The following is a 26,292-nucleotide window of genomic DNA, read 5'->3' as shown; positions in this document are numbered from 1 at the left end:
TTCATATGTGGTCAGCGTTTGAGGTGGCCTAATATGGTATGGTATGCCATGACCTGTACTAAAAAGACAATTTTTTTTTTGAGAATACCAAAAAAACATTTCCAAGACACGGCGTGGGTGGGCACTGCAACGGTAAGAAATTCCCCTGTCGATGTTCAAAAAAAAAATTCCCCTGTCCGCCCCCAATTCGAGACGGAAGCACCGCACAGCAGCCGACCTCGCATTGATGCCTACCCCTGCCCCTGCCCGCTCTGGATCCTTCCATCCATCACGAACCCACAGCTCCACTTTCCTTTTATTTCCGCCGCCACGCCACGCGCACCTCGGCGAAGGACAAGGCTCCGGCTGCCGCCACCGCCTCTGCCCCCGGCTATAAAGGCGCGCCCTTTGGCCGGCCCGCTCCTCCTACTCCTCGCTTCGCCCGTGCCATGCCTTCCTCCTCCTCGCCGCGCTCTGCCCGGTCAGCTCCTCCTCCTCTTCGTCTGGGCGGTGCCTCTCTCCTCCGGCGTCCCCGCCGCGCTCCGGCCGGTCCACTTCTCCTCCACCCTTCGTCCGGGCCGTGCGTCTGCCCTACTCGAGCCGGGTTTCATCTTGCTCGCCCTCCTCGATCGATTTGTCCGTTTAGAATCGCGTCTGGATTGCATTTTGCTCGTCCTCGGTCGATTTGTCCGTTCAGAGTCGCGTCCGGATTTGGTTTTGCTCGCCGTCGCCGGTTTAGATAGCTAGAGAACCCCACCTGATTTGATTTTGCTCGTTCTCGCGCTGAATCCGTCAGTTTAGAACCGCTCCCGAGTTGATTGTGCTCGTCCCCGCCGTCGTCAGTTTAGAGTCGCTCGCTTCTGATTTGATTCTGCTCGTCCTCGCCGTCGCCCGTTTTTGCTCGTCCTAGCCGTTGCCCCTGACGCGCTCGCACGTTCTTGGTCCGCCTCGTCGAGGGTCTCCGTCCGTCTGGTTTGCGATTGAGAAATTTCTGCGTGCGCTTCTGTTGTCTGAGAGACGCTTTGGATCCTGCGTTTCTTCGTGTTCGTGTCGGCGCGAGCGTTACAGGAACGGTCGGGTCTTGGTTTTGAAATTGGGTTGCGGACGGAGATGGAGAGGCAGAGAGCAGTTGTCAGCTTGTCGTGCTAGTTCAGACCGCTTGTTCGTCGGTTGTTTTTCAGATCTCAAACGGCTAGTAGCTTGTTCGTGTTGGTACGCCGGGTCATGCCCTTTGATACTCTGGTTCCTCTGTCGATTCTGATTGTAGTACCAGCTAGCTTGTTTCACTCTCGTCAGGCGTGCGTGCTCTCATCCTGGATGCAGGGGTGATTCGTTACGGTTGTTCCGATGGGTGTTAGTGTTACTGCTTCAGTTCTTTTCAATTGGTTGGTTACTTCCTATCATGCTTTGCTTATGTTCCCATATATGCTGATGTGTGTTCAGGGGTGCAAATCATGTGGCTTGCTGCTTGACTAATTGAACACCTGCTGCTGCTACTGTAGGACAAGGTTTCCTTCTTTTATTCCTCGTGTTGCTATTTCCATTTTTCATACAGGAGTACTAGATGAGGTGCTGCTAGTCTTTAGACTTCGTTCTAGATTGCACAGCATAACTCCAGAATTTTGTCATTGCACACCTGGGCATATAATTCGGCTGTGAGCATAACTCCAGAATTTCTTTATCTGTGAAAGCACGTTCATCACATGTTCTTTATCAATGCTGCTCACTTTTGTCACGTCCCTTTTGTTTGTCCTGATAAATTTTATGGCATCAACTTGGAGCATCCAGTTTGTACTTCTGTATTTGTTGCTATGTAAGCCATGCACTTGGGAAGCCTGGGCGTGATTAGGATTTGGATTGCATATAGATTTTATGCTATGTTTGTTTATAACCTGGTTGTGACCTAATATAGTGTAAATCTTCTATTTTTTTTAATTTAGTTTATGTTCAGCGCAAGTAGATTTTGTTCGTAAGTGGTATTTGTTTTGCGTGTGCATGAACATTCATGCTGTCAATTTTTCTTATCATAATCATTTACCGTGGTGTTTGACAATACATTTCTACTGTTCTTTGTTCCCTTTTGAGGTTCACTGACTCAATTATGAATGAGATATAATATCAATTACTGTTGTCCAGTCACTGAAATAATGCTTTTCTTGCTTTGCCTAGACTTTGTGACACGAATAAGCATGTGTCTCTGTGCCTACAAACTTGTGGGTAGTGTTGTAGTGATGATGATCCAACTAGCTTCCTGTTTTCAGGAATGAAGATTTGAATTACCCTCACCCTTCTACAGAAATCAGTTAACTCATTCAGTTTCTGGAACTTCTTTATAGCTTTCTGAGTTTACTTCGGTCTTGCATGTATTAGCTTTCTGTTTGTAACCCTATCTATGTTTGTTTCTTTGTGTGTTTCTTGTGTGCAAGTGCTCCACTGTGTGTGTCTTGACTGTGTGTCTGACTGTGTGTGTGTGTGTGATATGCCCCTATCTATGTATGTTTCTTTGTCTGTTTCATGTGTGCAAGTGCTCCATTATCTATGTATGTCTGTTTCTTTGTGTGTTTCTTGTGTGCAAGTGCTCCACTGTGTGTCTAATTGTGCGTGTGTGTGTGTGTGTGTGTGATGTGCCCCTATCTATGTATGTTTCTTTGTCTGTTTCATGTGTGCAAGTGCTCCATTATCTGTGTGTGACTGTGTTTGACTACTTGGATGGCGTGATTCTGATTGTGTTACTGCTTATATGGTCTGTCCAATTGGTTTCTTATTCATGCTTTGCTTGTGTTCCAATGTCGTCTCCCCATATATGGGGATGTGTTCAGGTATGCAAACCATTTAGGCCGTTTTGAGCAGGCAGGGATCCAGAGACGTGCGCTGGTCAGGCTTCTCTCCTGCTGATAGATGATGATAGGCAGCATGGGCTGAGCAGAAAAGTTTGACTCTTGTAACACTTACTTGGCTTCCACTCCTTTGTGTGGCCGATTTGGCATCCAATGCATCTCATGCCTATCTTATATATCTCACTCGCTCATCACAGCATCCTTTTCCCTGTTTTTGTTCCTTTTTTTATCATAATAATCATGTATACCGTGGTGTTTGACAGTACATTTTTGTGATATCTGTGTTTCATTATGTCTTATGTGGATAGCATATTCTTTTTTTGTATATTACTGCTGTCCATTCACTGGAATAATGCTTTTCTAAGTATTTCAGGTAGGATATAGACAAATGTCACATTTGCTCTTCAGCTTGTTTTGCTAAGGACACTGATGGGTAGGGTTTGCTTACAGCGCAGGTATATTTATGTTTTCTACATTTTGTGATGCTAATGCCTGTAGTCCCAAAACGCTTATTTAGCCATGTTTTCCTTGTTCACTTCACAAGATTATGTATTCATGCTGATAGTATGTTGCTCTTTCCAGGACCGATAATTCTGATAGTATGCTGATAGTATGCCAAGGACTGCTCAGGGTTCCTATCGCTTTCTGTTTTACCAACTAAGGTAATCGAATTTTGATCTTCAGCTTGCAGATTTATCACCTTATGGGAGGGAAAGGTTTGCATGTACATGAGCTCTGATTATCTGCATATATATTTGAATTGTTTTGGATTTGTTGGACTACTATTCTACATAATGTTCTCCATGATTCACTTGATCTGTTAATTTGAGTATTTTCCTGGTGAGTTCTTTAGGTTCATCTTGCGACACAAAATACAATTTGCTCTCTGGCTCTCTTACACTTGTCTTTGTTTATATAACAGTAGTGGCCTCCTGGCTTGTAGTTGGGTAATGCAGAGAGAGGTTTGGAATTGAAGAACTAAAATAATGCAGAGTTGAAGGTTCTGAACGGGAAGCTTGAACAAATACTTTACTTTTTCTCATGTCTTTGATTAGTTTCATCCTATCTATGTCTGTTTCTTGTGTGCAAGCACTCCATTGTGTCTGTGTGACTCTGTGTGACTGATTGTTTGTGTGTGTGACTGATTGTGTGTGTTTCTTTGTCTGTTTCTTGTGTGCAAGCGCTCCATTGTGTTTGTGCGTGTGTTGACTGTGTATGTGTGTCATTTTATGACTGTGACTGTCTATTGATGTGACTGTGTGTATGTGTGTGTGTGTGTGTGTCTTTGTTTGTCCGTTTCTTGTGTGCAAGTGCTCCATTGTGTTTGTGCATGTGTTGACTGTGTCTGTGTGTCATTTTATGACTATGACTGTGTATTGATGTGACTGTGTGTATGTATGTATGTGTGTGTTGACTGTGACTGTGTGTCATTGTGCAAGCGCTTCATAACTACCTATTGGCACCTGATAATGCATGGAAATTTCTATAAGGTCATGGGCATGTAATTTTATGACCTACATACCTCTGTAGTTGGTAGTATCATTGCCCTTTGGACACTCCTCAATGCATTGTTGTATATTTTCCTGCCACAAGTATGATGTTTATGCTCAGAGTGATGTATACGTAGAATCCAGGGTGGATGGAGGTTTTCATGATGGCTAATTTGATTTGTTATGGTTCTGATGGTGTGCTTGTGTTTGAACTGAAGTCGTGGATCACTCATCAACCTGGTCTGTGTTTGTATGGTAACCCCTCTCGAATTTAACTCCTTCCAATTTTGTACACAATATTTATGCATATCCCACATTTTAGCTAGTTATATAGTAATACCATGCTTCTTTGGACATTGTTCTATATATGCAAGTGTGGTGAGCTCACATATTGTTTCAGTATCTACCTATGCAGCTGAATTATTTCCGGATAGGATAGAGGTGCAATGTTTACATCCATGGCAGAAGGTTCTTTAACACTGAACTCATCAAAGATCCTTGGACTTGAGAGGTTTGTCATTGCACTCCTGACTTTGCTCGAGAAAAAAAAGATTCCGCACATTTTATAGTTATATTTATTATGATATTTTTTCTACAGGAAGATGACCAAATTATTGACCTTATGGACTGACAAAATGATCTCATTGCAGGTCACTACCTGGACGTATAGGTAAGCAATGCCGGGAGAGGTATTCTTTTGATTGCTAACTCACAAACACATTGGTTACATAAAGAACTAACTGGTAAATAATTCATATCATTAACAATTCTCTGTTGATGCATTACAGGTCAGCTACCAGAACTTCTTGCTGCTGATCCTGGGATGTTTCCAAACATGCTCCCGAACATGTTCAATGTATCCGCCCTAGGACAGGTGACTATTGTGCTCCTTTTATGATTCAGTGTAGCTATTACTCAAATCATGGATAGTCCATTCTGTCATCACAACGCGACCAGATTCACTCTGATTTGCAGTTTATTTGGTGATGGCAGAATGAACCCACTTGTGATCTATCAAGCTTTACTATTAAATGTTCTGTTATTACTTTCTAATTCTTTCTTCCCTTTGCATCAATCCACTTGCTATGCAGCCACTGCCTTGACACAGCAGGTATGCTTGAATTATTTTTTTGTGCTTGAGATTTTTCTTGTTCTGTGATGCATATGTCTGACCACTCTTTTCTTAGGCTGCTCGGCATGCTCGGCGTGTTTACGTCGGTGGACTTCCTCCAATCGCTAATGAAACAGGTAATTGCCTTGAGTAACTTGTTATTTCTTGGCGTCTCTTTCTCTATTCGCAGTCCATGCTAACTATGTTGTTCTTCTTTCTGCAGACGGTTGCTCTATTCTTCAATCAAGTTATGGCTGCTATTTTGGTCTGGGTGATGCAGTTGCTAATATGAAGCTGAATTTTGAATTCATACAAACATCTTAGCTGGCACAATCATCTGAATCCAAACATATGGAATGATGCTTGGACTACTGAGGAGGAACATGCACTGATTAATGTCATCAGGTATATGGGAATAAATGAGCAGAAATAGCAGAAGTTCTTCCTGGAAGGTACTGCCAAACAACTTACATCATGGGTCTTACACTTAGTTTTTGAATTTATGTTTGTGCCCTTTCTATCTCTTGTGTGTGACTGACTGTGTGTGTGTGACTCTGTCTGTGTATTTCTGACTGACTCTGTGTGTGTGTGTGACTGAATATGTGTGTGACTGTGACTCTGTGTGTGTGTTTGAATTAATATTGCATTTGCTTGATGGCGTGTGCTGTAATGCTTTGCTTGATGGCGTGTCCTGTATGCTTTGCTTGATGGTGTCCTGAATGCTTTGCTTGAATGATTGGTGTTGTATGTTTTGTTTGTTGTGGTTTAACACTGCCTTTGCCGGTCCCAAGCCCGGATGTGAAAATGTGGAGGGAGCTGCATTGATATTGCATTTGCTTGATTGTGTGTCCTGTATGCTTTGCTTGAATGATTGGTGTTGTTTTATAATTTGCTTTGCTTGATGGTGTGTCCTGAATGCTTCGCTTGAATGATTGGTGTTGTATGTTTTGTTTGTTGTGGTTTAACACTGCCTTTGCCGGTCCCAAGTCCGGATGTGAAAATGTGGAGGGAGCTGCATTGATATTGCATTTGCTTGATGGTGTGTCCTGTATGCTTTGCTTGAATGATTGGTGTTGTATGTTTTGTATTGTTGTGGTTTAGCACTGCCTTTGCCGGTCCCAAGCACGGATGTGAGAATGTGGAGGAGCTGCAGTTACCTTCTTTGTATTGTTTGCATTACACACGGTTTGCATTATCTTCTTTGTATTGTTTGCATTACACACAATTTGCATTACCTTCTTTGTGGTTACTGTCCTGATTGAAATAGTGGATCTTCACATAACGTGATAGCATGTGATGAAGCTTTGAAATGCATCCTTCCTTGCTATGAACAATCCAGGCATGCCAGGAACTTCGTGATTCCTTTCTCAAGCTGTATGAGTTTTTTCTTTTTTTGCGAATAATATGAGGTCAGTGTTTACTTACGATAATATCGAATGTTCGATTTTTCTGGGTGATGTATGGCTTCCCTAGAAAATAAAATGCAGTGCTATCTGTTTGGCTGTATACAAATTTTCCGACCACAGAATTCGACCTGTCTCCTAAATTAATCCTACTGGTTTGGATGTTCTTTTCCAAACAATCTTGTCAGTGTGGATGTTCTTTGTTCTGCTAATATACTTTGTCAAGTATAAAAACGTCCCAGGTTGTTTGTCCCAAGCAACCGGGCGCTGCTAGCTAAGCAAGTTGAGTGAATAATGTCCTGAACACTATAGAATTGACGTCAGTTCTATACTGATCTTGTGTGAACGCGCTCTGCGCCCTCGGATGCATCGCACAGATCTTGGCGTGAGGATCGCCATGTGAGGCGCAGAAATTGTTCGCTCTAACTGTCGGTTGAGCGAACGTTCCCTATATCCCCCTTCCTCGCTCCACTAACGCCAGTCCCCCATCTTTTCCTAACCCGTCTCGCACTTCGCCCGTAGGTGATTCAATATGGTTTCTTTGTCTCCGCTGGCGATTCGAGCGTATTCGACCGCTTGGAGTCAAGTTCTTCATCGGCTCCAGCATTGGGCTAAGGCGTACACTGCTCCGCCGCCACTGCTCTGTTTTCTGTAGTGTTCATTCCGCCATGGGGTTTGATGGATGTTGAGTGGTTGACATGGCGGCGACAACATTTTTAATTCGCTCGATAGCCGTAGGTTTGTCGACACGGCGTCGCAATTGCAGTCGTCGCGATGGGGAGGCCCGTAGTGTGTGTCAGATTAAGTGCAGCGAGCGTCGTGGCCACGACCGCAATAGGGCCATGGGCATTGGTGCAATTTTTGCGATTTCGTTGGGGCCTTGAAGAGTTTGGTTTTTTCAATTTCCTTTATTTTTAATTCTTTCTTCTCTTTCCCAGGCCGCAGCCCAACCACTTTCTATTTCTATTTTTTTTCCTGCTTCGCTTCCATCCTGATGGGCCTGCAGCCTAACCACCCAGGCGAGAGGCTATATCTTGCTTATAGCGACTCTTCCTTCGGTCTCGCCTAAAGCGTGTCTATAGTTTCGGGCAGGCCGATAAATACACTAGAGAAAAAGGGTCACGCAGGAATCAATCCCACGACGTCCTAGCTGTAGTGTTGCAGTGCTAGCCACTTGTCCACCATCGGGTTCATTTGAATTAGAAGATACTTCTCAAAAATAATATTTAATTAGAAGGTCACGACCTTGTTTTTATTAGAAATAATATTTAATTAAAAGCGTTGGGCTTTCACTGGTTTTTTTTCCTTTTTTTCACCGTTTCTCTTCGTTTATTTTCTCCATTTTATTGGATTTTATTTTCTTTGGTTCTTGTTTTGTTTTTCACTAGCTTCTTTCTTTTTTCTCGTTTTTCATTGGTTTTGTTTTGTTTTATCTTGGGTTCTCATTGTTTTTCTATACATATTTTCGGTATATATTTAATACACATTTTTTCTAATATACAAAATATTTTTCAAGTACAAGATTAAAATTTATCATGGTCAACATTTTTCCAATATACAGTTAACATTTTTTAACTGCTTGATTAACAATTTTTTAATACAGGGTCAACAATTTTTTTTTACACTTTTTTTTTCAAATCCTTGATTAATAATTTTAAAATTCAAGTTTAACAATACATGGTCAACATTTTTACTATAAACATTCAACATTTTTTTAAATGCTTGATTAATATTTTTTGAATATATGGTCAATATTTTTTAATATATTACAAAATATTTTACATAAAAATTTTAAATTTTTTGCTAAGCAAGCATTTCAAAAATATTAAATGCACATAGAGAATTTTTTTCTCATGTATACTAAAAATGTATAAAAGAAAATTTGACATGGGTAAAAAGAAGTTAATCGTGTATTTGAAAAATATTAATCCAAGCATTTGAATATTTTAAAACAAGTGTTTAAAATGTTAAAAAAGCATTTAGAAATTGTTAAATGTGAATACAAAAATGTTGACATGTATTGCAAAACTTTTAAACTTGTATTTGTAAAATGTAATCAAGCACATGAAAAAAAGAAAAAAAAGAAAAAAGAGGCGTTGACCATACGCTCGTGCGACTTTATCAAGTCAGAAGATTTCCTTGCTATAAGTGAGTTATATAGCCGCGCCCCACTTACATAAGGAAACATACATCCACATGAATATATGATGGAAACCCCTTCTATTGCTCCCTTTAATTCGAGTAAATAGCATAAAAGTAATACAATTCGGGCTAGGCTTCTAGAAATAGCGGTTGACTGCTCGCCGGGGTTTCACATTCAAGGGTAACACCTGCCCGACCATCGCCCTCTGCTTGTCGAGGAACCTCCGTATCATGGAGTAGCAGAGCTCCAGGCCGGGGAGCGCCCTGTAGAGGTAACCATTGGACAAAAGGAGGAGAGTTATAGGCTAAACTCAGTAGGCATTAACATGGAAGCCTATAAATATAATCTGTAGCTCATATGGGGATTAGCAAACATGGGCATTTTGACTCCCCAACTAAAGAAAGTGAGACGGTAGAATCATACCTAGCTATGTTTTCTCCATGGTAGCACGACATTACCAGCTCATGTGAGTAGCATCTAAGATGAAAAATCTCTGTAAAAGAAGCAACCATACATCCCAGTTAGCACCATCAAGTTACTGGTGCACATAAAAAACTGCTTCAAGTTGGCCAAACTACAACTCCTTCATTTTATAAACTACGTGAAGGATGAAGTACGATCCCATCCTGCACAAAAGTATGTTAGGGTGATATAGAAGATGGTAAGCAGTAAGTAAAGTCTAATCCACATCTGTACACTGCCTGGAAAAATAATCTGAATAGTCTAATATAGAACACTGCAACATAAAGTGCCTAATGAAGCACAAAAAGTGATGCAAGCAAAAACTGCAGAATGAAATTTAAAGCAATCTAAAAAGGCTAAGGGCATAGTTTTCTTTATCATAAGCGTCCTATGGAATTCAGAAAACTAAGTATCTTTTAGATCAGTAGGGCATGATACAAAATGTAATGTAATTAACATGCAGACTCACTTCAAAATTATCGAGATGCTTTGTAGAATCAATGGAGATGTTTGCCACTGTAAATAGTACTGATATTAAATTAGCACAACTAAAACTTAGATTAAATCATATGCATGAAAATGCTAGTGGAAATTTCTTTGTGATACACGAGATGAACCTGCATCTAGAGAAGCTGAGTTGAGATCTCTTTTTATTTGGTCTATCATCAAGGTAGGCCATCGAATCTGGTAAACCAATGCACTATCTAATCAACTGAGGTTAAAACGTATACATATACAGTAGTATCAATCTGAAGAGGAGAGAAAGAAGGAAGAAGGTGTGTGACAGCGTGAGGTAGATTCCCAACAACAAGTATTTTCTCATGTAAACTCTAATCAGTACTACTGATACTTCAATCAAATTTGGAGGCACTTGTGCAGACACAGACCCCGCTTCTGGTACAGGTCCAGGCCTTAACTACACCGCGTGAGAGAAAGCTGGGCGCTGCCAGGTTGAGCGCGCCCCTTGCACGTTATTGCATAGTTCTGACTCGAAAAGTAACAAGTACTACACAACAGTGGAAACAGGAGACAAGAGATCGGCCTTAGGAGTCATAGATATTATCTATATGTCGTTATAGTCTACATCACCGACGACACAAATGACAGTGGTTCAAAAGCAAGCACCAGCACAAAAGCGGAGGCACAATCAATCAAACTTCATGGGAGCCAACGTTCAGCTTATCTTCGTCGTCCGGACCACCAGCTGCTCCGTCATCTCTCTCCTGCATGAGTGCCTCTATCTGCGCGTAGCTCATGCTATCTTAGGTCTTGGTGAGGGGAAACAACAGGCTTAACCCCATGCGACCGCTTCCGTGAACAATGTGCCCGCTGCTCGCTGCTTTCCATCCTGCTGCACGTACTCAACAATGCAATGGCAGACAAAATTTCTTAAAGATTGAGCGAACAGAGGCTAGGTGTAGTGAGAATTATGAAACTGAAACCACCAACGAGCACACACACCTGAGTCCGTCGACGCGGCCTCGGTCTTGTTGGTGGTGACATCCTCCCGTCAACTCTCGCCTTTCTTGCCGAGCTTGTCATACAATGAGGTGTTAATAATTAAGATGCACTCCAATTTCCTCATCGTTGAAGTGATCACAAGAGAAAGTAGTCTGATGCTGCTCGAGAAGCATATAACTAATAAAGTAAGTACTAAACATGTCATACAGAAAAGCAAAGCTTCGGAAGAACTGCAGTCCCACCTGAGAAACAAACAGATCTGCCATAGTAGAGAAGGGCGCGAGGACGTCGTCGAGGCCGAGAAGCTCAGCATCTTCTCCTGTCTGCACCAGGGGCTGCAGGTATCGAGCGGGTACGCCGTCGCCGCCTTGTATGGTGCCTAGTATGTTGAGAGAAGCATGAAGCTTATTTCTGCCGCATAGCTCAAACCGAATAATAACGAAACTATATACTCCCTCCGTTTGAAATTACTTGTCGCAAAAATGGATGTATTTAGACGTATTTTAGTTCTAAATACATCCATTTCTGAGACAAGTAATTCCGAACGGAGGGAGTAGCTGCCATGCACTTCAGAATTCAGAATTTAAGTACTCATTGTTAAATTAATGTCAAAATCACACAAGGAGAAAACCAGCAGTGTATTCTTCTAAGTACCAGACCGTGCATAAATCTTAATGCAGAACAAAATTACTAAAATAATAATGCAAAATGATCAAGGAAATTCTGAACATAAGTGAAAAAGAAACAAGTTTACCACCAAGCACAAAGGTGTACCAGACCGTGCATAAATCTTAATGCAGAGCAAAATTACTAAAATAATGATACAAAATGATCAAGGAAATTCTGAACATAAGTGAAAAAGAAACAAGTTTACCACCAAGCACAAAGGTGTACCTTCATAGATATCGGGCTTGTCAACAGGAGAAGAGATACGGTGATAAACAACATTTGCTCCTCCAGTGGACTTGCTATGCTCAGTGTGGATTTTCTACTCTAAGAGAGGAATCAAGAGGCAATGGCAGTGAACAGAGCATGGGCAAGAACATAGAATCCAGTCTGACCTATTAGAAAACAAAGATTCATCCTATCTGCCAAACAGGGGTTTAGAATTTCCTCTGCTTTCTGGGACCATGGCGACCGGGTGTCTTCGGATGAGAATTTTGCTCTTATGCTCCGTTTTTCTGAAGAGGAAATTTTCATGTCTATCAATAAAGCTAATGCCAACTCTGCCTCTGGCCCGGATGGCTTCTCTATTCCTTTCTTTAAAACTTTTTGGCCTCAGCTTAAGGCGCTTATTTGCGCGACTATTCAAGGGGTTCTGTTTGGGGACGGTGGACATCTCTAGACTTAATTATGCCGTGATCTCTCTCATTCCTAAAGTCAAGGGCGCGAAGCTCATCTCCCAGTTTAGGCCCATTGCTCTGATGTTTGGCCACTCGCCTTACTCCAGTAGCTCATCGCACCCTTTCTCTTACTCAATCTGCCTTTGTCAAAGGTCGCTTTATCCTTGATGGGGTCCTCTGCCTGCATGAAATCATCCATGATATCTACAAATTAGGCAGCAAGGCAGTTATTCTTAAGTTGGACTTTGAAAAGGCCCATGATTCTGTGAGTTGGGGCTTCTTAAGGCAAGTTCTTCTGTCCAAGGGCTTTGATGGTGGATAGAATCATGCAGATGGTCTCGGGGGGCCACACTGCTATTTCTGTCAATGGGAAGGTTAGCAACTTCTTCAAGAACTCTAGAGGCCTCAGACAAGGAGACCCGGCTTCCCCCATCCTTTTTAACTTTGTTGCGGATGCTCTCTCTAATATTTTGTCCAGAGCCGCGAGGGCTGGACACATTACTCCGGTGAGCTCCCATCTCATCCCTCAAGGGATTACTCATCTTCAATACGCTGACGATACGATTATTATGGTGGAACTTAATGATCTGTGCCTCTCCCACCTCAAGTTTCTTCTTCTTTGCTTCAACGCACTTTTTGGTTTAAAAATTAACTTCTCAAAAAGTGAAGTGATCGTTACTGGAGTTTCGGATATCGAGGCCTTGCGTGTATCCCACTTGTTGAATTGTTCTCTTGGCTCTTTCGGTAAAGTACCTTGGCCTGCCTATTTCTTCTGGCAATCTCTTGGCCAAAGACTTCGCACCTATGGTGGCCAAAGTTGGCAATCGTGTCATGCCCTGGAGGGGCACGTGCAACAATCAAGCGGGGAAAGTTGCCCTGATTAATGTTTGCCTTTCTTACCTCCCTATGTTTGTGATGGGCTTCTATCTCCTTACTAATGGTACACACTCTGGGTTTGATAAGCATAGAGGTTCATTCTTCTGGAACGCGGCTGATAACAAACGTAAATATCGCATGGTAAAATGGTATAATTAATACTCTAGTCATAAACAAGTGTCTGATCATCAAATGGTGGTGGAAGATCATGACCACCACCACAGACAACCCCCTCTAGACCCATGTTTGCTTGCGCCACGGGCGCCTCTCAATTCTGGAAAGATCTTGTTAAGCTTAGGCCTTGTCAAATTTGTTGTGCATAATGGCAGATCCATTAGATTCTAGCTTGACTGGTGGTGCGGCTCGTCCACGCTGGCGAATTCATTTCTTGTACTTTTCTCCTGCTGTCCCAACCCTGGGATCTCGTCCTCTGAGCTCTCTGCCAACAATTGGGACCTCCAGCTGCGGCGCTCTCTTTCTCCTGAAGAGTTGGTCGATTGGCAGTGCCTCGTTGCCTTCTTCCCTATGCTCTTGGAGGATGAGGACTCAGTGGTTTGGCCCCACTCCTCTTCTGGCCGTTTTACCGTGAAATCCTTATATGGCAAGCTGATTTTTGGTTTGAACACTTCCAAATTCAAGTGGATGTGGAGAGCCCGCATCCCTCCAAAGATCAAGATTTTCCTTTGGCAAGCCTCTCGCGGGCGGTTGCCGGCTGGTGATCAAATTCAGAAACGTAATGGCCCTAGCACTGATCGTTGCGCTCTATGCGGGCAAAGAGAGGACACGGATCATATTTTCTTTAACTGTGTTTTGGCTAAGCTTTTCTGGTGTTGTATCAGATTGCGGTTGAATGTTTCTTGGAGACCCTCTTCCTTCTCAGACCTTCGTCTCTTGGCCTCTAACCTGGTTGGGGCCCAGAGAAGATTATTCTGGGTGGGATTGGCAGCGATATGTTGGACCCTGTGGACAACAAGGAACAAGTTTACCATTGAACATTTTTTCCTACTAAACCTGTTGATTGCTTATTTAAAACTTACATATTCTTGCAACCGTGGATATTATTGATTAAGGAGGAGGACCGGGATGCGTTCGATGTCATGATGTCCAAGATTCGGGTTTCTGCTACTTCCGTTTCTCCAGTTCAAGCCGGCAGTTAGGAGTAGTTGGACCTGATCTCGCTGTCTTTTGACTCCCCGGCTTGCGCGCCATGTACTGGCCTGGGAGCCATGTACGTTTTACTTTAGCTTGGTTTGGTTTCGGTTCATACTCTGCTCGTTATGCTGCTGATCCCTGTGGATTGTGGATTGTTGCTACTCTGCCTCGTGGCTTTATTTATAAAGTCGGACTATGGCCTTTTCTCTAAAATAAAAAAAAATCATCCTTAACATCAGTATGAATTAGGCGCAACTCTGGCCAACGGTGTTGAATCTGATCGATTGATGAAAAGAAACATGCCAAGCAGGTAACTAAACATTATTCACAAATGACTTGAAGAGAAACCAGACTTGCACATTTAAAATTGCGAACCTGTTTTAGGAGTCCCAACAAGATGTCGGTTGAAATGGATAACTGGGCCGGACCCATTTACGGAGGGACGCATTTACGGGGTGGAGTAACCAAACCCGAGTAATGTTTTCCTATTACGGAGTAATCAGGTGACCGGCAAATTTCTCTTAAACAAACACCTCCTCGGGAAGGTGAGTCGCTTGCGGTGGCGGTGATAGGAAGGTGCGGCGCTGCCCCTCCCCACGACCCCGTCGGCAAGAGCTAGAAGGCGTGCAGCGCCGTGCACTCTCGTCGCGAGGAAGCCGCAGAAGGATGACCCGAAGGGACTACGAGCTCATCCCCACCGCCCGTGGCGAGACACTCTTCACGCAGTCCTGGTGGCCGCACACCTCCTCCTCCTCCTCCTCCTCCGTCAAGCCCAGGTAGGAATGCCACAGGAGATTTCAACTCCTAATGAGCCATTTGACACTGCAATCCAGACTGACCAGAATGCCCCGACATCTGGCACTGCTCTGCAACTGTTGGCATCCTCCTCTTCGTTTAATACTATTGCAGCCCATACTGCCAAGGTTCCTCTCGACACCACTGCTGTCCGGAGGAGTTCTAGATCAAACAAGTATGATGGCTTCAAGGTTTCTAATGCTTCGGAGGTCAAGCACAGTCGCTCGAGGGTGAAGGCCAGGATCGTCCCAACCGTCATTGCTGTCTCCACGGCTGCTGCTCCAACCGCGTCGTGCCCTCCACCAACATCCATTCAAGAGCTCCAGCAGGTGGGCGATTGGTGCGGCATTGCGCCCGAAGACATCTCTGAAGACAAGCTGCTGGCTACCCAGTAGATTACCTCAGATGAGGCAGTCTGATTTTCTTTCTGTTCATGAATAAATCGTGGAACATCTTGTCGTGGAACATCAGAGGGATTAACTCTGAAGGAAAACTTTTGGCACTTAGAAATGCTATCGAATCTAGTGGTTGTTCAGTTTTATGCATTCAGGAAACCAAATGGGAATCTTTTGATTTAGCGTTTATTAAATCTTTCTGCCCCAAGCGATTTGATAAATTTGTTTTTGCGCCATCGATTGGGGAGTCGGGCGGAATTATCACTATCTGGAACAACTCTATTTTTGTGGGAACACCATGGCACGTGGAATCTTTTGCGGTGGGTGTTTCTTTTGTGGCTGCTCAGTCAAATAAGTCATGGAATTTGGTGAATGTCTACGGCCCGTGTACGGGCCAGAGACGGGCTGATTTCACCTCCTGGCTATTTGATCTCAGCATACCAGATGATGAAAACTGGTTAATTTTGGGTGACTTCAATTTCATACGATCCACTGAAAACAGAAATAAGCCGGGGGAGATGCTTCTGATATGCTGTTGTTCAATGAGCTTATACGTGCTCAATCCTTAATGAAAATCCCAGTTAAGGGTAGAACCTTCACGTGGAGTAATATGCAGGACGACCCGCTCCTGGAGCAGCTTGACTGGTTCTTCTCATCATCGAATTGGACCACAACTTTTCCTAATACAATGGTTCTACCTCTGGGAAAACCGGTCTCTGACCATATTCCGTGCGTGATTTCAATCGAATCCAAAATCCCAAAATCAAACCTTTTTCGGTTTGAAAACTTCTGGGTCAATCACCCTGGTTTCTTTGATGTTGTGGCCAGATCTTGGAGTAAACCTTGCCACGCCTCCAATTCTGCAGCTGTCATATGCAAGAAGCTCAAGACGCTATGTTATGATCTCAAACGTTGGAGTATAGGTATCTCCAAACTGAAGGTCATGATCCAAAATAGCAATGATGCATTAGCCAATCTTGATGCTTTAGAAGACAAGAGGGTTTTGTTTGTCCAGGAAGCAAATTTCAGAAGTATCCTGAAAGGACACCTTAACTGTCTCCTCAAGTATCAGAACAAATATTGGAGGAAAAGATGCACCGTTAGATATTTCAAATTTGCTGATGAGAATACTAAGTTGTTCCAATCACTTGCTACAGAGCGTTTTAGGCATAACTCAATTGCCAGTTTGCAAGACAGAGATGTTGAGGTCACTGATCATGCTGGCAAGGAAGGTGTGTTGTTCAACACTTACAAGGAACGTTTGGGGACCTCAAAACCCACTAACATGCGCTTTGATCTTAACCGCATCATAAAAAGGTGGAGGGTCTGGATGTGCTTTCGGCCCCCTTTTCTACTAATGAGATTGATGCGGTGATCAAAGAGATGCCTACTGACAGGGCTCCCGGTCCCGATGGTTTTAATGGTTGCTTCCTCAAAAGTTGCTGGCACATTATAAAGGAAGATATCTACAAAATGTGTCACGATTTTCACGAAGGCAACCTTGACATAACCAGCATCAGTGAGGGCTATATCACTCTCATTCCAAAGATCTCCTCTCCTATAACGGCTAATGATTTCAGGCCCATAACATTGCTTAACTGTCGTCTGAAAATTGTCACGAAAATTCTAGCCAACCGCCTGCAGAAAGTCATTCTTAAAATCATCCATAGGAATCAGTATGGATTCCTCAAAGGCCGAACCATCTAGGACTGTTTGGCGTGGTCGTTCGAATATATCCACCAATGTCAAACATCTGCGAGAGAGATTGTGTTACTGAAGCTTGATTTTGCCAAGGCATTTGATACAATTGAACATGAACCGATGTTACAGATCATGAAACACATGGGCTTTGATGACAGATGGCTTGGCTGGATGAAGTCCATTTTTGCCTCCGGGGTTTCTTCGGTTCTTTTGAATGGGGTCCCAGGACGAAAATTTCTGTGTAAATGTGGAGTGAGACAGGGCGACCCACTGTCACCACTCATTTTTGTTTTGGCGGCTGACCTCCTGCAAGCGGCTATTAATGATGCATACTCCCAAGGATTAATTGATCTACCCTTTCCATCCAACTGGAGAGGGGATTATCCTGTGATTCAATACGCCGACGACACGATCCTGGTCATGCCTGCTTGCCCGGACCAAGCTACCCGTATGAAGTCCATTCTAGTTGATTATGCAGAGTCCGTTGGTCTGAAAATAAACTTCCACAAATCAACATTGATTCCAATCAATCTTGACCTGCAGCAGGCTTCTGCTTTGGCTACAATCTTTGGATGCAACGTGGGGCCGCTCCCATTTACCTACCTGGGACTTCCCATGGGAACGACCAAACCAACGCTGCTTGAGCTAATGCCATTGGTGTGTGGGGTTAAGAGGAAGCTGTCCACGGCCCTATCCTTGCTCTCAGCTGGCGCCAAACTCACATTGGTCAACTCCACCATCACTTCCATGTTGATCTATGCAATGTGCACGCTAAAACTGCATCCAAAGGTGATTGAGCACATTGACAAGTTGCGTAGGTACTGTCTGTGGGCCAAAAACACAGAGGCAGGAGTCAAAATTAATTCTTTAGCCACATGGGAGCTGGTTTGTAGGCCAAAGCGCAAAGGTGGTCTTGGGGTGATTGACATCAAAACCCAAAATGTGGCTCTGCTCCTTAAACATCTTTATAAATTCTATAACCGCCTGGATGTACCGTGGGTGACCTTGATCTGGGACACATATTATGTGAACACGGTACCGCATGCAGCCGACCCAATCGGGTCCTTCTGGTGGCGTGATATCATGCAACTCAGCCATGTTTTTTGAGGGATCTCAAAGGCTACTATAGGTGACGGGACTTCTATGCTGTTCTGGAAGGACGTATGGTTTGTGCACGATCAGGAATCCCCACTCTCCGAGATCTACCCCAGAGCCTTCTCGTTTGCCACAAATGAGGATGAGTCTGTCTGCAATGCTTTGCAAGCAACAGACCCAGCCACGCTTTTCCATCTGCCACTCTCCGCACAAGCAAGAGAGGAAGTAAGGGGGATTCAGACATGCTCGATGCATGTCACTCCAGTGAGGGGTGTTGCAGATATTTGGGTCAGTACCATCAATGGGAAATTCTCAGCCAAAAGATACTACAACCACTGTTTTAGCGAGATGATCGCCGATGATGCCTTTCTATGGCTTTGGAAGGCCAAGAGCCCCATCAAATTCAAAATGTTTGGTTGGTTGTTGCTGGTTGACTGCCTAAACACGCGAAACATGTTGAAGCGTAGACACTATGCTGTGGTAAACAACAACTATGCATGTATGCTCTGCCAGAATCCTCCTGAGGAAACAGTTGAACACTTATTTTTCTCCTGCCCCTTTAGCCAACGTTGTTGGGACATGGTTGGTCTGACATGGCCGCATGATGGCAACAGGATCTCCATTATGCATGAAGGTAAAACCCATTGGAGGCAACCTTTGTTCATGGACATCTTGTTGTTGGCCGCTTGGAGTATCTGGAAGGAGAGGAACAATGAATTCTTCAGGGGAGTGCCACACTCCTTTGCTGCATGGCTTGATAGATTCAAACATCTGTTGGGCCTCCTTGCTCATAATTGTAAATAAGAGCTTCGTCCCTTCTTAGACTCTTTCACCCAAAACTTGTAGAAGGCACAAATTTTCTTCTTTGTATATATAGGGTAGAGGGGGACCCTGCAAACCACCCCCCCCCCCCCATGTAAACATGTAACACCCATCTGTGAGTAATACAAAAGTCAGTGGGAGCCTCTTCCACTGTCATTCATTGTCAAAAAAAGCAAAGCAAAGGTAATCAATTCCTTTCCCTGAACATGAACCAAACAAACTGGGAAAAAACTCATTACACCTCCTTAAACGCCGTGATCTTATTACGTTTACATTACCGTTACCATTTCTGTAGCCAAACACCTCCGTGTTTGATGCTTGCGGAATCTGGAGATGCTGGGCCACCTGGTTCGGGAATGCCCCTGGTCGCTCCGTCTTTGGGAGTTTGTGGCTTCTCTTGCTCGATTCCAGACCTTGCAACCGGCGACTTGGCGTGCTGGTATTAGAGCATCTCCAGCCGCAGCCCCACAGGTTCCCTGGGCGTTTTTTTAGCGGCGACGTCCAAAAATCGGCCTAGTCGCGTCCCCAGAAGCCTGTTTTTCGTCGGTTTGGGCCGAAATTGACGCCGGCGGACCCAGGCCGAAACCGGCGCGCTAGGGGGCACCGGGGCGATCGATTTTGGCGCGAAAGAACGGCGGGCCCACCGAGCCTCGGTTTCCCACGGTGAATCAATGCCAATGTTGCCGCCGGTCAGCCTTCCATTGATTCCTCACGGGCGGCACGGGCGCGGCGACGCACCACCTCCTGCCACGCGTACACACGGTGCCACCCCCCGGCCGCTATATAAGCAGCGCGCCTCCCCGCACACAGCCGCCGAGCTTTCTTCACGTCGCCGAGCTCTCTCCCCGTGCGCCAACGCCATCGACGTTCCTCCCCTCTCTTCCCTTTTCCCAGCTGCGATGATGGGCGAGAGGTTCCCCGACGATGGGGCGGCGACCAATGGCTTCGGCCGGCGCTCGTTGCCGAGTGGGAAGCCTACCTGTTGTTCGAGGCCAACGCCCCGGCGCCTCCAAACATGCGTGCGTCGGGGCGATGGAAGCTCAGCGCCGGTGGCGTCCCCATTCCACCGCTGCCAGACGTCACCATGCGCGCCGACTACTTCGCCGACGAGGATCGACCGCGTGCGGGCGTCGCTGACGGAGGAGCATCCAGCGCCGGCAGGAGTAGCAGCTGGCCTCCACCAACGGGGCACCGGTGGTGGCGGGGGACCAAGAACAACGAGGGTCGCCGCCTGTGGTGGGGCACCCCCGGCCGCACTCTCCACGCTTTCCTCCAGCACCTCGAGGGCGGCAACGGCCCACCGTTGACGTACCCTGTCGCCCCGGTCCCCCGCCGGAGCGATGACCAATGGATGCCGAGGAGGGCCGGCTCCTCTTCTTCCTCCTCCCGCTCCTCCTCCCACTCCTCCGGCTCGTCGGCGTTGTTCGGCATCAAGGCTGAGCTCGTGGAGACCGCGGAGATGCCGCTCGGCCGGCGCACCCGCAGCATCGGCATCGTCATCAACGAGGGCGGGCGCGCCTCCTCCTCGGCTCCTCCCCGCTTCGTCAAGCCAAAGACGAAGCCGGGGCTCGCCATCGTGAAGACGGAGCCAGGGCTCGACGACGCGGCGGCCTTGAAGTGGGCGCGCGAAGACTGGGCGCGGACGAAGCTGGAGCGCCAGCGCCGCGCCTTTGAGCAGTTCGTCACTCAGTGTCGTGGCCGCGGCAACGGAGGCGTCGTCGTTCTCGACGACGACAGCAACGACGACACGCCGCCGCCGGTCCGCCAGGGTGACCCCGGGCAGGGGTCCAGCAGCGGCGTCCGCGTGAAGGAGGAGAAGGACGACGACGACGGCGGCGACAACGGCGACTTCACCTCTCTCAACGCATTATTCGGCCTATAGTCGCGGCCTCTTTATTTTTTTCTAAGTATTGTATTTTTATCTATGTAAAAACCATTTCAGTTATGCACCGTTTCGTCGAATATTTGTCCCGTTCGCCGAATTTTAGTCAAAAAATGTTCAAAAAATTTAAAATCAGGCGCGTGGGGCTGACCCTAGGGACGTCGGCTAGAACCCAATCGCCCATAGGTCAATTTTAGCACCGATTCACTCTCGGGTGACGTTTTTGGAGCCGCGTGGGGGCCAACTGCTGGGATGCTCTTACCACCGCGGATTGGTTGGCTGGCCTCTCGGATGACCTCTCAAAGAAAGAAATGGCTGCAGCAAAGGCCTTGGCCATGCTTGTCTGTCGGGAGATTTGGCGCGAACGCAATCGCCGGATTTTTTTTTATATAAAAATGAGCTGTCGGTTAGTAATGTTCTGGTCTTGATCAGGGACGAGGCCTCCGTTTGGAAGCTGGCCGGCTGTCCAATCCAATTCGACCCAGGCTGAGTCAGCTAGGATTGCTCTTTGGGGTGGGGTCTCCATTTTTCGACACCTCTCTTTGGGGTCTCCTTACAAAGCAGAGCCCCGGCTGTTTCTCTTCCGTCTTTCGTTTGTTGTTGTTTTTCTTTATACGGTCCTTGCGGCCCATTTTTTGTACCGTGCCATTCGGCAACCCCTTCTGAAATGAAATCTTAGGTAGTTCGGAAGCGGATGCAGATTGTGATCTGCATCAACGATATCTGAAAGACAGAACGTGTGCTGGGTTCGTGGTTGATGGATGTCAGGTATGGTTTCCTACTTCGGTGCCTTAGTCATTGTGGGGTCTCAGATCTGGAGTTCGATAACGTGTCCGGGGTGTTGCCCCGGTCTGATTCGTTCAACAGCAATGGCTTCATCTTTGGTGAGCCATCTTGGAGGTCCACAAAGCTGTATATCAGCGATGGAGCTGCATCGAGCTCAGATGAGGAGGTGATCTGTCATTTTTTCTTTGGTGGTTGTTGTGCTGGTGACGGACGTTGGTGTCAAGCTTAGCAATGTTCTGCTATCTTTTCAGTTTTGTCATGTCGGTCTTTACGTGACTTGTAATTTGATCTTTATGATATGAATGAGACACGTATTACCATGCAAAAAAAATATTGTTAACTTTAAAAAAATCATGTGGTTTTCATAATATCAATCTCTACCAAACAAAGTATGAGTAGTATGAAGCACACAGACATGGTTAGCGCCGCAGAAGCTTAGAGCATCTCCACTCGTTCTGCCCCCTAGGGGCTTGAAATAGCGCCGCCTGGAGGTGCGCCGGCGAAAAAAATCGACGTGGGGCCGGTCGGTTTTCCAACCGCCGCCCCAGACGCCATTTTTTGAATACTAAACTCGGCCGAAATTCGGCCAAACGCAACATAAATTTGGCCAAACTAGGCGATTTCATTGATATTTGCACGAAAGCTGAAAACATAAATTAAAACAGCTAAATACGACTACTAAATACTACTACTAATAATACTAAAGCCGCTGCCGCCTGCCTTCTACATGCCGAGCAGCCTATACATCTTGGTGTAGTCGCCGTCGCCGTCCTTGCTGCACCCCTGACCAGCTTCGCTGATGCGTGGAGGGTTGGACGGCTTGGGCGCCTCCTCGTCGTTGTCGTCGAGGATGACGATGCCGCCTCCGCAGCGCGTTGTTGTCGGGGGCGTACCTCGACTCGTTCCTCGCCGCCGCCGGCAGCGAGGACCGGATGCGCACGATTTCGGCGCGCCGATCGGCTCCGGTGGGCACTGGATGCACCAAAACACCGTCGGCGCTGAACCTCCTGGAGCCCGGCACCCGCCTGTTCGGCGACGCCGGCTAGTCGGCCTCGTAAAGAAGGCGTTCCTCGTCCTCGTGCAGGTGGTGGCGCCCGAAGCCGTTGGCCGCCGCACCATCGCCTTGGTAGCGCTCGGCCATGCTCGTCATCGGGGGGAGAGAGGAGAGACACGCCGACGGTGAAAGGTCGAGAGGGGGAGAGGGTTGTGGTGATGGAGGGTGTGCGCTCACCGGCCAGGGAGGAGCCGACTTTTATAGCGTTGGGGGGCGGCATGCATGCGTACGCATGGCAGGAGCGGGCGGGACGCATGTCGCCGAGCCTTCACTGCGCCGCCCATGAGGTATCAATGGAAGGCTGACCGGCGCGACAGCGCGGCAGCCTTGGTATTGATTCCCCACAGGAAACCGAAGCGATGAGGACGACGAGCGCGTCCGGTCGCTGACTCGGCGGGCCCGCCGGGCTTTCGCGCCAAATCGTTTCCCCTAGCGCCCCCGGGCGCCCCCCAGCTCGTTGGGTTCGGCCTGGGTCCGCCGACGCCAAATTCGGCCCTAACCGACGAAAATGGGCTTCTGGGGGCGCGACTAGGCCGATTTTTTGGTGCCGGCGATAAAAAGGGCTTTGGGGGGCCTGGGGGCGCGGCTGGAGATGCTCTTACCCTCCCTTGATGGCAACCGCTGCTTTGTCGAGCAGAGTAGCCGCGGCAGCGGACCCAGTGGACAAGAACGAGCCAGCGAGGCCCTTGGCCATCCCTCACCCGGTCGTCAGCGTCGTCGACAAGGCGGCGCAGACGGCGACGGGTGGCGCTCCGTGCAGTACTTACGGAAGAGGCGTCGATGTGCTCTGCTGCGGCGGCTGCTGCGTGGCCACCGCGGTCGCCGTCGGCCTCCTCATCCTCGTGCTCACACTCACTGTGTTCAAGGTCAAGGACCAGGTCACCATGAACGGCATCTCCCTCACCTCCCTCAAGTTTCCTAATGATTACAGCAACTACGCCAAGAATGTATCAACCACTAGCAAAAAGGTGAAAGAACAAAATGAAAAACAGAACAAAAATGTCCCTGGCCGAAATGATCATCACAATGACGATAGGCCAAGGGATCCTAGGACTTATGTTGGGCCACTGACATGTGGGCCAATGGCATGTCAAAGGCGTCCGGATGGTAATGGGCATGAGAAAAGGTTGAACGATCACATGAAGCAAAACAGCGTCACTTATTTCCAGGTGGAGGTAGTACTACAAAATCTCGGCAGACGGTTAAGAAATACTTCAGGAGTCATAGAGCACATGACGATCAGTTTGGTCCATATCTATACCTAATATTAAAGGACATATTGTTTCTCCACTATTTTTGGTCCATCAATGTTTTTCGTCAGTCTTTTGTTTTTTGTCTGTCGCTGTTTTACGTTAAAAAAAATGCTACCGGACGGACTCGAACCCTGGTCACTTATATATCACGGCAAAGGACGGATTGTTTCTCCACTATTTTTGGTCCATCAATGTTTTTCGTCAGTCTTTTGTTTTTTGTCCGTCGCTGTTTTACGTTAAAAAAAGTGCTACCAGGCGGAGTCGAACCCTGGTCACTTATATCAGGGCACAACGCAACAACCAGTCCACCATACACAATGTTCCTTCAGAACGTTGAGGAATAGCTTCTCATATATGCTCCACGGGCGTGCGCCCTATTGAGCCGGCCCATTAGCGGGGAGGGGCTTCCCTTTTCCTTATTTCGTTTTTTCTTTCTAGTTTCCTTTTTTAAAATAATTTGGGATTTTATAAAGTTCCAAATTTCAAAAGAAAATGAGAATATTGAAAAATATTTTAGAAACCGTGCACCCTATTAGGATGGCCCATGAGCAGGGAGGGACGCCGGTATTTTCTTATTTTCTTTTTTCTTTTTTCTTATTTAATTATTTTGGGATTTCAAAAAAGTTCCAAATTAAAAAATGTGAATTTTGAAAAATGTTTCAGAAGTAGTAAAATATTTATGAATTAAAAAAATATCTGTGAATTCAAAACATGTTCATTAATTTTTATAAGAATGTTCACAAAAAATAAAAAATGACCGTGAATTTAAAAAAAATCATCGATTGCAGAAATGTTCGCTGCATGCATTAAAAATAATGTTCGTCAAACAAAAAATGTTCATTAATTTCAAAAAATCACCAATTCCAAAAATGTGTGCCTTTGAAAAAAATACGTTTCTATCTCTCCCCTACGTCAGCCAAGATGGGCCTATTCCGAAACATTTTTTTCTTTCTTCTCCTTTGATTGTGGCATGGAAGTGAGAACGAAACTATGAAGCCACAAACTGAACTGTGATCATTTTGCAAAGACGGTATGATTGAATGCATAATTCTTTTTCATCTTAGAAATAATTGTCGTGGATCATAAATTAAATAATGATTTATATTTTAGTCTATGCTAGGGAAGTTAAAATTTTCTCCCGTTGCAACGCACGGGCATTTTTGCTAGTAGACTTGTAAAATATGTTTTTCTAGTCATCTAACTTGTTCTCTCGTTCATATACAATGCTTTCTGTTGTATTCAGCCATATCCCATGCAGACATGGCATGCCAAGTTGCGGGGGGGCACTTTCAGTGTCTAAGAGCATCTCCAACAGGCGCCCAACGCGCCGCGCTATAAAAACAGATTTGGCGCGCGCCCATCGCCTGGTTTGGCGCGGCGCGCAGCGTTTGCTCCAGCAGCCGCGTTGAAAAGCCGCGCGCGCGCAGCTCGCGCAGGCGCAGTAAAATGCAGCGCCTGCGCTCATTCTATAATATTTTTTTAATTAAAATTGCATAGATAAAAAAAGCGATACATAGATATTTTACATCGATGCAACTACTACGGCATAGATGATAGATAGTTCAACATACATAGATAGATAGATAGAAATTACTACGGCATACATAGATAGAAAACTACGCTAAGTCGCTGCCATCACCATCGTCATCCTCGTCGGTGTCGTCCGAGGTTGAGAGCCAGACGTCGTCCCAACGTTCATCGTCCGAGGTGAAGAACGACCTCCCACCTGCGGAGACGATGTCGCACTGCTCGTTCGCCACTGCCTTCCGCTGACGCCGGTCCGCCCGCTCCGAGTGGCGCCTTGCCGTCCTCTCCGCCCAGTAGGCATGCTCGGCGTCGACGTCCTCTGGGTGGCGACGGCGCCACTCTGCCATGGCTCGCTCGTCCTCCTCGGCGACGAGGAGACGGCGCTGCCGCCGAGCGTGGTCGGCACGGTCCATGTCCGTGATCAGCCGCGGCGGAGGGGCGAGGCGCTGCGCCTCCTCGCGCGTGAAGACGTCCCGGAAATTCATCTGGGATCGGGGCCTGTCCAAGCGCCACGCCGCAGCGTCGTACGCGCGGGCCGCCTCGCGCGCGCTCCGGAACGTCCCGAGGCCGAGCCGGACGTCGCCGGCCCGTATCTCGGCGGAGTACCAGCCGTTGGGGCGCTCGCGGACGCCGCGAAAGCCCGAAGCACCCCGGCGGCGCGGCGGCATGGTGGCGCGGTGGTGGCGCAGAAAGCGGCGACGCGGCGAAGCGGTGGAGTGCGAAGC

At 46.5% G+C, this 26,292-nt stretch overlaps 1 protein-coding gene and 1 long non-coding RNA gene across 6 annotated transcripts; one reads left to right on the top strand and one right to left on the bottom strand.

Annotated features, from left to right (window-relative positions):
- The first annotated feature begins 253 nt into the window (after positions 1–253).
- LOC123141162 (uncharacterized) lies at positions 254–5,869 on the top strand. 5 transcript variants are annotated; one of them, XR_006470189.1, is made up of 9 exons: positions 254–3,271; positions 3,399–3,478; positions 4,525–4,561; positions 4,722–4,817; positions 4,957–4,995; positions 5,095–5,180; positions 5,398–5,417; positions 5,494–5,554; positions 5,641–5,869. It is a non-coding gene; the product is annotated as an uncharacterized lncRNA (long non-coding RNA). The 5 variants fall into 5 exon arrangements; XR_006470193.1 differs by lacking the exon at positions 4,525–4,561 and having other exon boundaries at positions 255–3,271; XR_006470195.1 differs by lacking the exon at positions 4,525–4,561 and having other exon boundaries at positions 255–3,271; positions 4,707–4,817.
- A 19,787-nt stretch (positions 5,870–25,656) lies between these two features.
- On the bottom strand, positions 25,657–26,292 carry LOC123080288 (AP2-like ethylene-responsive transcription factor CRL5). The gene has a single exon (XM_044503204.1). The coding sequence runs from the start codon at positions 26,233–26,235 to the stop codon at positions 25,657–25,659; it is 579 nt and encodes a 192-aa protein (XP_044359139.1). The 5' UTR covers positions 26,236–26,292.

The sequence above is a fragment of the Triticum aestivum genome, chromosome 1B, assembly GCF_018294505.1.
Source record: "Triticum aestivum cultivar Chinese Spring chromosome 1B, IWGSC CS RefSeq v2.1, whole genome shotgun sequence".
In the NCBI taxonomy this organism is placed as follows: Eukaryota; Viridiplantae; Streptophyta; class Magnoliopsida; order Poales; family Poaceae; genus Triticum; species Triticum aestivum.
Note: the sequence above shows the minus strand (reverse complement) of the source record. Positions and strands in the feature narration are given on the sequence as shown.